Raw genomic sequence first — 9,674 nt, forward strand, 5'->3', positions numbered from 1 at the left:
AGCAACATCATGGAGTGTGACATCTTGGCACCACCTAAGTGTCTCAGTGACGTCACTGGTTCCTGAATAGACTGCATTCTCATGACTGTTGGTTCAGCCCGACAAACTGCTGGCTCCCCTTTATGAAGGCAATGAGTACTCTTTAAATGTCACTTCAAATGGTACCGTTCCGGCATTCACTGTGCATGTAAAGGAAGAACACTGATTGGATGCTATGTAGCCATTGTTTATATCTCAGGTCTCATGCCTGCAGCGGATTGGCCAGAATTCACTCAACTGACTGATAGTCAGTAAAAAAAAAAATTCTCTCACTTAGAATAAAAAGTAGATGTCAATAAGAATCAGAATCCCTCTTGACACTATAATAATAATAATTTTGATACAGCATAAAGATGCGTCAGTAACAAAAATGACTAGCTGTCAGTAAATATGTATAAATTGTGTTGGGAATGGTAACACTGTTCTGCAGCTGTGCGTTTAAGGTCTCGATAACCGGAGTTGTTAATTCTTTTTATTACAGCAATCAGGAGGACTGTGCTCCTTCCTGCACCGCGTCTGCTGCGCTGCTCTCCCGCTACAGCTGCTGCTCCTCCTCTTCCTCCTGCTGTTGTTCTTACTCCCTCTACTGCTCGAGACAAGGAACTGCACCCTGTCCAACAATTTTGCCCGTTCCTTCAACCTAATGCTGAAGTATGAAGGACCCCCTCCCACCTAGAGACACCCCGAGTGTCCAGGATATACTGTAGTGATTTTATTTTTTTAATATTCTTCTATAATATGGCAGCTGTACCTCCATATTGTACATATTAGTGTCAGCAGAGGCTGACGAAAGCGATTAACCCTTTCACTGAGAGTATTGCCCACCGTGGCTTGCGTGGGTTAATCGCACTCTGTACATATCTCTGATGTATATAAAAAGATGCAACAGCCTATTATATATTTTATACATTGTACCAATGCTTTTTTTATATATACATACATATATATATATGTATCATATTTTTATGTTTTGGAATTGACAATCACAGATCACTGTGGGTACGTGATTTGAAATAAGTTACATTAAGCCTCATTTACACATAGGCAGATACTAATGTAACGGTGTAGTGTATGTAATAGACAATGCAACTTGTTGGTGCAGTAGGTACATTGTACTCACACAATGAGGGGGGTATTCAATTGTTAGCATGATTTTTTTTTTCCCCGCCGTGTTAAAAAAATAAAAATCTCCTGTGGGTTTTTGCCGTCAATAGCGACCGTTTTGAGTTAGCGCAGAGGGAAAACTGGTGCAATTCAATTGAGAAACAGTGAACGCTTCCCCCGCGCGTTAAACATTGTGTTTGCGAGATTTTAGGGGAGTTTTAACGCTGTCATGTATAACACAAAAAAAGGTTTTGCATACATTTCCATACATTAGATTACATTACACATTGATAATATCTACATTACAGTACTTTCTTTAGCATATTTTTTTATTGAACTATTTTTTTACCATACAATCATCTATACCATGTCAAAACACATTACTACATTCATATTTGTACCAAAAACATACATACATACATACATATAATTAATAAGTGATTTTATTTATTTTTTTATCTTTATTTTATTTCATTATTTTTTCACAAGAAAATCAACTTACACAAGTTATGCATTAGTGATAAACATAAGTTTAACTTTTTTTCAACATTTTTACATGATTTCAAATACTTTTCAGAGGTTTTTAACACACCCCAAAGAGGTGCGAGATATAACAGCATATTTTCCTGTTTTACCCGCCGCGTTAAAAAACAATTGAGTAGCTTTTAACGCGGCTGCCTCTCGCACACCCTATACTTTCAATAGACTGTCTACTGGAGCGCGAGAGGACCGTTTCATGAAAAAAAAAACGTAGCGTTAAAAATGGAATTGAATTGCGGGTAAAGTTAACCCACTCGAAAATGATAAAAAAAAACAGCGTTAAAATGACTTAACTCGCTCAAAAAACCAACTTGCTGACAATTGATTACCCCCCTGAGTGTTGATTGGCTACAGAGCTACTGGTCACATGACATCGCCCGTTACCCACATGAAGCCACATGCTGGTCACTGGCTTAACCAAAATCATGGGCGTCTTATCAGATTACCTTGTCTTGGTTTCTCTCATCCTTCATTCCACCGCCATAAAACGTCAGTATTTCCTCTTACTTGCAGTGTTTCCTAATTTGCATATGTAAATCTGTTTTGGAATCTTTATGTATTTCTTTTCAGCTGTGATACAAATCTCAGACTTACCCAAATCCAGGTGCTAAATTATATTATCTTAAAGAACAAAACACCACTTTGTAACCAGGAATAGATCCTAAGACAGTGTAAAAGGACATAAAAGAATATTATTAGTCACCACGAAATTCCGTGACCACATATGTGATCGTAAATATCCTTATAATAATATACTTTACAGTATGGAATATGCTGCTGTTTATAATACACGTTCGACTAATGAATACTGACAAGATGATGCAACTTTGCACTGCACTTAACCCCCTGTGTCACTGTCCACCTATGGAATTCCCTACCACGCCCGATCAGACTCTCCCACAGCCTTAAAATCTTAAACGTTGTCTGAAAACCCATCTCGTTGCTAGATCTTACCCTACTCACACCTATACTACCCACTCTTGTTACATCCTCGCTACTATCTGAAACACACTCGCTCCTCTTGTCTGAGGTCTACCCTTTTACCCATTAGATTGTAAGCTCTTACGAGCAGGCTGCCCCCTACCCTTTGTTTTCAAGCCTGCATTTAGTTTGTCTATCTTTTTTGTCCCTATTTTAGATATGATTTGTATTCCCTACTGTCTGGTACCGAACTCCTTACAAATTAACAATAATAATATTATATGGGCTAAGAAAAGACCTTGCTTAATATATAAGTCTGCCATTGCTTTTATGCATAAACAGAACTTTGTAGACTAGCGGTAAATCTAAATTTTGTATTACTATCATCACTGCCAGCACCAGTAGTTGTTTAAGAAGGACAGAAAAGTGGTTGATATACAGCAGTTTATACAAAAGGGGGAAATTGCAAAATTATGTTTATAATGGAATTTCTACCTTTCTTATACCATTGTTAATGCTTAATTCTTTTGATATATCTTTACGGCACCTTCAGATTACTTTAATCTATTGCTTTATAGATGCCATCCTGCGACTTGTACTACAGAAAATTTTTGGTCAAAGTTGCAGAAGAACATGTAAAAAGTGTTACGTTAAAGTTGTCTTAAGGTGCAACGCCCCTTTAACTTGTTTTCTTTTAAATGATACTCTGTGAGAAGTTGATGAATCGTTTTTGTTAAACTAACCAATCCAGCTGAAGAAAAAAGGTGTCGCAGAATTGTGACTGTTATTGCAGTATTAAGGTCTTTAATAGACAGTAAAATAAATAATTATTAAGCAGACCGGGGACGCGGGAGAAGTGAGAGATAAAAGTTAGGTACGTTGTAAGACTAGTAACTGTTAGAAAGCATGGGGAATAGCTTGACTTTATTATTTTATGAAACATGAGTAACTACTGGGGAAAAAAAAAGCAGCTTTCACGACACGTCCTGGAAATTTAATTAGAGCTGGCTGCTCGTTCCCTAAAAGCTGTAGTTTCCCTAAAGTGACCTAACCAAAAAAAGTGACATCAATGTGATTTTATTTTACTTAACTTAAAAAATAAAAATCCTCTCACCCTGTCACCGTTAATTCACAATGCAGTTCCTGGGTGTCAGGTCTATAAAGTACCACCTGTACACACGTTAGCAAAATAGTGCTATGTGCTTAAATATGCTGTAACCCATAGCGACCAATCAGATTATTGCTATCATTTTTCTACTACTATTCAAAAATGAAAGCAAACATCTGATTGGTTGCTGTTTATATCATATTAGAGCACATATAATGTTACCACATTATACCAATTATTTGTTTATTGTCTCACAGACAGGTTATTGTCATTATTATTACATTACTATTACTGCAAGTAAAGTGAGCAGACTTCATTCATGAGATTGGTGACTATAAAATCACTAGAAACCGGTGTAAACTCTGAGGTACTTTGTGAGGCATCTGATGGAGGCGGCCATTTTGGCTCACGGTTTGCTCATTCCTAACCTAGGCAGAAAAGTTCAGTCTGGTAAATAATTTATTTGATGGTGTAAGGTTAGTAGGAAAAATAATTCAATTTATCTCTTTAATGTGGCCCTAATTCTTGGAGAATGTATAGAACGCACCGTCCAGTCCAATTGAAAATAAAATGAAACATTCCTGCACAGAACTATAAATCCTGACATCAACGTAAGGCATAAAATCATATTTCACGTTACAACAGGATAATTGTATGATATGTCAGCCGTGTGGTGAAGTATATCTGCCTCTGGGCGGAGGTTATGGTGACTCTGTCAATTAGATTTAATATTTTCCAAGCGGCATCTTGTCTCTGACTACAGATGTAACTTCATATAATATAATATAATATCAGTAACTACTGGTGAGTACCCCCGAGATCAGCATCAGATTGTTTTATGATTCACTAATCCACCAGATTCAGGATAAAATGACAGATTATAGTCCTCACATTACACTCAGGAGAGGAGGTGTAATAAATAGCCTGATTTACTGTACAACATATCATACCTAGGATGTACGAGCAACAGGCGGAGACAGTTCAGGGGTAGAGCGAGATGGAGACAGATCAGGGACAGAAGGAGAAGGAGACAGTTCTGGAAGAGAAGGAGATGGAGACAGTTCTGGAAGAGAAGGAGATGGAGACAGTTCTGGAGGAGATGGAGACAGTTCTGGAAGAGATGGAGATAGTTCAGGGACGGAAGGAGATGAAGACAGTTCAGGGACGGAAGGAGATGGAGACAGTTCAAGGACAGAAGGAGATGGAGACGGACAGAAATAGATGGAGACAGTTCAAGAGATGGAGACATTTCAAGTACAAAAAGAGATGGAGACAGTTCAAGGACAGAAGGAGATGGGAACAGTTCAGCGACAGAAGGAGATGGAGACAGTTCAAGGACAGGAAGAGATGGAGACAGTTCAAGGACAGAAGGAGATGGAGACAGCTCAGGGACAGAAGGAGATGGAGACAGTTCTGGGACAGAAGGAGATGGAGACAGTTCTGGAAGAGAAGGAGATGGAGACAGTTCTGGAACAGAAGGAGATGGAGATAGTTCCGGGATGGAAGGAGATGAAGACAGTTCAAGGACAGAAATAGATGGAGACAGTTAAAGAGATGGAGACAGTTCAAGGACAGAAAGAGATGGAGACAGTTCAAGGACAGAAGGAGATGGAGATAGTTCAGGGAGATGGTGGTAGTAGAACTGGAATGTTGTAGGATAGATGTAGTATGTGATACAATGGGAAGGAATGGATTGAAGATGATTTAGTAGATGGAATCTGAATGGATTGCTTGTGGTACATAATCTCACTCTCTCTCTCTCTCTCTATATATATATATATATATATACACAGAGAGATGGTATATATACTGCTCTGTTGAGGGGGCTCCCCCTGTTGTGGTGCTGAAGTTTCACACCAAAATGACGCCTAGATTTCCAGATATTGTGGAACCATTAGGGCACTTATAACCGGAGACGGATTTGTTCATCAATTTCTCTTGCGTTTTTCTGTAACTACATATTTACTATAATATGTCCTATTAGGATTTCCCTTCTCTCCTATTTGGTTTTCTTCGCTAATACTGTTCTTGCTTCATGCCAATGTCATTTCCTCTCTACCTGGCACTTGGCTTTACCCATTCTCTCCATCTTATACACCACCCTACTGTCCCATGTCACACTCCATGCCCCAATATAGATCCATTCATAACGTTTCACACCTACATCATTAGATCCTCCAGCAATACTCTCGCACTACTACCCAAGTGATTTCATATACGCACAAGTCTTTTACAGCTTAACATGCACTTTGGGGCCCGGACTCCTAAAAAACGTTTCACGCACTTATCTGTATTCTATGTCATGTATTTTCATTGTAAAATTAATTTGTACATGGACAGGGTATAATAAAAGTACCTAAATAAGATGTAAATATGTAAGATGTTTTCTTATTTAGGAACAAAGCAAAGACTCTCGAGGTCTTTTGTTTCCTGTTAGTATCTTAAAAAAAACAACTGTGTGACCTGGTTGTTTCTGTATTATTTTAATATTGCTGAGTGAAACATGGAAGACGAATAAACCTAAAATACGGGTTGTATTATATAAAGGAGCTGCTCATAAAATTCACATATCTATAAGTAGAAGTTCCCAAAGATTCTCAGAACTGAAGATATTTGCGTTACAAGTTGTGATCACGGGGGGACGATTTATAGCCTATGCACACGATGCTTCCTGTCTGTAGCACCACTGAAGGCCACTAGAGGCAGTGTCTTATTGCCTGAAATGGGCAGTAGTTTGCTCTCAGCTGGACCACAGAGATAGCGATAATGTCACTATAGGACATAGATCAAGTGACAATTTGAACAGAGAAAGCGTAGACTGATTATAATTGTGCTATCTCTACATTCCATAGGATTTAGTTGGAGAGATGGGAGATAGAAAAGCATGGGCATACAATAAACAAAGTAGCACTCAGCGTCAGGCAGCTGCTGTAAAGCATAATAAGATCCAGGGAAGCATAGACACACAAAAAGCAAATTTAATTTTGTATTCGTATAAAGTATTTGTTTGACAGCATTTTAAAATTGGGGTCTAGTTTTTTGATGCCTGTGTGTAAGAAAGACATAGGAGAACTTGAGGGTCTTAAGAGAGAGGCTACTTTATTTATACAAGTAGTATATGGGGTTACATTTTAATGAAAGACTTGACAAACTGCCTTATATGTGACTGAATTAAAGTCTACAAATACTTCCAGGTAATTACAAATATTTGTCTGATTAGCTTTTTAGATACAGAACTGTATAGGGCAGTGGGGGGGGGGATCAACGCTGACTGGTGAAACAACATTTTCACTGCAAACATATATTTTTCACAGTGACAATGGATTTTATTACAGGGGGGGAGTAGAATCACTGGATAGATTTTAAAATAGATTGTATGCCTTTCTTATAAGGAATTGTATCAATAGAATGGGCAATGAAGGCAGTTGGGGTGGTTAAAGCTGGCAATTTCTGTAATGATCAGCAACAATTGAAAGTCCAGGTGAGCAATGCGATCCATACATGTACACGTACACGATTTACCTTCAGATCTGTGATCTTTATCTCTCTTATATCCATCTGGTGACTTTGCACACTCTACAGACATCTGCCTACACTGCTGGTCGTGAATGCGTACACACTGCCACATTTGCCAGACATCGTTCCATCGTTGATCATGATTTTTAGGAACTTTAGAAAACCAAATCAACAGATGCGATGTGCTTTGGCACGATAAAACATGATCGTGGGAGCATACGCACTTTTGCAATATCTGACCGAACAGTTGTTTATCGCGTGACCTGCACGATCATTGCACAGGTGTGTATCCAGCTTTAGTCTGACGTATCTGCCATCATCTATGTATGCAAAATCAGCAGGGACAATAAACAAGTTTAATTCTCCACTTTTGGGGGCACTTTGGAGATATGGGGCTAGATTTACTAAGCTGCGGGTTTGAAAAATTGGGGATGTTGCCTATAGCAACCAATCAGATTCTAGCTTTCATTTATATAGTACTTTCTACAAAATGACAGCTAGAATCTGATTGGTTGCTATAGGCAACACCCCCACTTTTTCAAACCCGCAGCTTAGTAAATCTAGCCCATGGTGTGATTGCCTTGTATGGGCCCAGGAATTATTTTTTCCCCATGGAAGGTCAAATTAGCAGATGCCTCTATGGGTTTGTTTTGCCTTCTTCTGGATAAACACATCTAGAATCTATAAAAATTTTAACTTACTGTATATATTCAACCTCACTATGTAATTATTTAGATAACTATGGACAGCCGTCATTGCCAGATTAGACATTTTAAACTAGGCCATTTGGTTGTCTTATAATGCAGTTTATCCTATGCAGGCTTGCATGTTAATGGTCAGTAATACAACCAAGCAACGTGTATTTTACATGTCTCTGGCTGACCTAACCGCCCAGACAACATCTATGTAAACCTTGACTATTAATGGACGATGGAGAGAGCTTTAACCTGTCTTGTGGCTTATATATTTTTTTTATATCTTTCTGCGTATGCCTGAAGTTCAGATGACCTCACTGTTTTGCCAGCATACAACTTGGCTCCCTTGATTCTGCTCTGGATTATTTAGCTCCTAAGATAACTTGACCTGTCATTGCGGTACTGCAGGAAGGATTCACACTACACCACTAGTACGACAAGCGCGATCAGTCACTGCTTCATCTACAACTGCTGCTAAAATTTGTGTATTCCTCCGTCTGGAACACATACATACAGATCTCATCTCTTGGATCTGAAGACACAGCATAAAAGACAGACTAACCCGAATTTTTAGAAATGTATATTTGTTAAGACTTTTGTTATTTCCAGCTGCATGAGACAGTCTTTGTTTACACACAGCTGTCAGTCATGAGTGGTCCTTAGTGGTCCAGTCTCCTTCCTCCCCCTCTCTTCTCCCTTTCCCCTCTAAACAGACATCTGACAAGACAGTAAACAAAGTAATTATATCTGCGATAGGAAGAGCATAGGCAAACTGAGGGGGGGGGGGGGGGTTCCTATTGCCTGGAAACCCCATCCAAGCCTGGGGCACTGTATGATTCAGGTGGCTGGACCCTGCCCCCACTTCACATGGCTCTACTCGAAAAGAGAGATGCATGCACCTAACAGTAGTGCACGCAGCATTGCCCCTGTATATTGTGGGGATAGGGAGAGTTCGAAAGCAGCCAAGCAGTCACTAAGATTATAGCCACGCCCCCATGCATGCTGGTCACGCCCACTGGCGGCGTGGTGTGGAAACCCCCCTCTGCAAATCCTGCGTTTGTCCCTGAAGAGGGAGGGTTAGGGAGAGTATAGTACATGTTGAATGAAAAAGGAGATGGTTGGGACACACTACAGGTTTTTCACACGATTATCGGGCAAATCACACGATAAAGGATGGCTAGGTCTGATATTGCTTTAGTGCGTACGCTAATGTTTTATCATTCCAAAGCGCATTGTGTCATTTGACTTGGTTTTATAAACAGACTATAAACAATGGAACAATGTCATTACAGTTCATCAGCCGATGGTTATGACAGATAAAGAGCACAGATCTGATGGTAAATCTTGTAAAACGTGTATAATGTGTGTACACAGGAATCGGCTGCTGATCGGGACTTTCAGTCTTTGGTAATCGGGAGGAATTTTCTGTAGTGTGTATCCAGCCTTACTTCAAAGAAATCAACAACAATGGAGAATATCCTAATGGGCTGAGTAACTACTGTCCGTATCAGATAGAGATGGTCCAACCGGCTGCCGTTCGGTTCTCGGAAGTGCTCTAACAGGATTTTGCTTGAATTTCTTGAACATTAGAATCATTGAAAAAAAACAAAAAAAATGTTGTACAGGTTCAGCCATGTTCGAGCACATGCGCAAACATTCAAGCTGAATTTGAAATATTTTGGCTTCTTAATGGAGAACAGCAAACATTGAACGGAAACAGCGAGATTTGAATAGTTATTTAAAAAGAAATT

The 9,674-nt window shown here is 39.3% G+C and overlaps 1 protein-coding gene across 2 annotated transcripts in view; it reads left to right on the forward strand.

Moving 5' to 3' along the window:
• SYNE3 (spectrin repeat containing nuclear envelope family member 3) overlaps positions 1-6,084 on the forward strand; it is a 62,067-nt gene extending 55,983 nt beyond the window's left edge. For both annotated transcript variants that reach the window (XM_075192731.1, XM_075192732.1), the window contains exon 28: positions 521-6,084. In XM_075192731.1, the coding sequence (XP_075048832.1) occupies positions 521-715 (195 nt within the window). In that variant the 3' untranslated portion in view covers positions 716-6,084. The remainder of the gene's footprint in view (positions 1-520) is intronic.
• Positions 6,085-9,674: the final 3,590 nt, after the last annotated feature.

This window comes from Mixophyes fleayi, chromosome 12 (genome assembly GCF_038048845.1).
Source record: "Mixophyes fleayi isolate aMixFle1 chromosome 12, aMixFle1.hap1, whole genome shotgun sequence".
In the NCBI taxonomy this organism is placed as follows: domain Eukaryota; kingdom Metazoa; phylum Chordata; class Amphibia; order Anura; family Limnodynastidae; genus Mixophyes; species Mixophyes fleayi.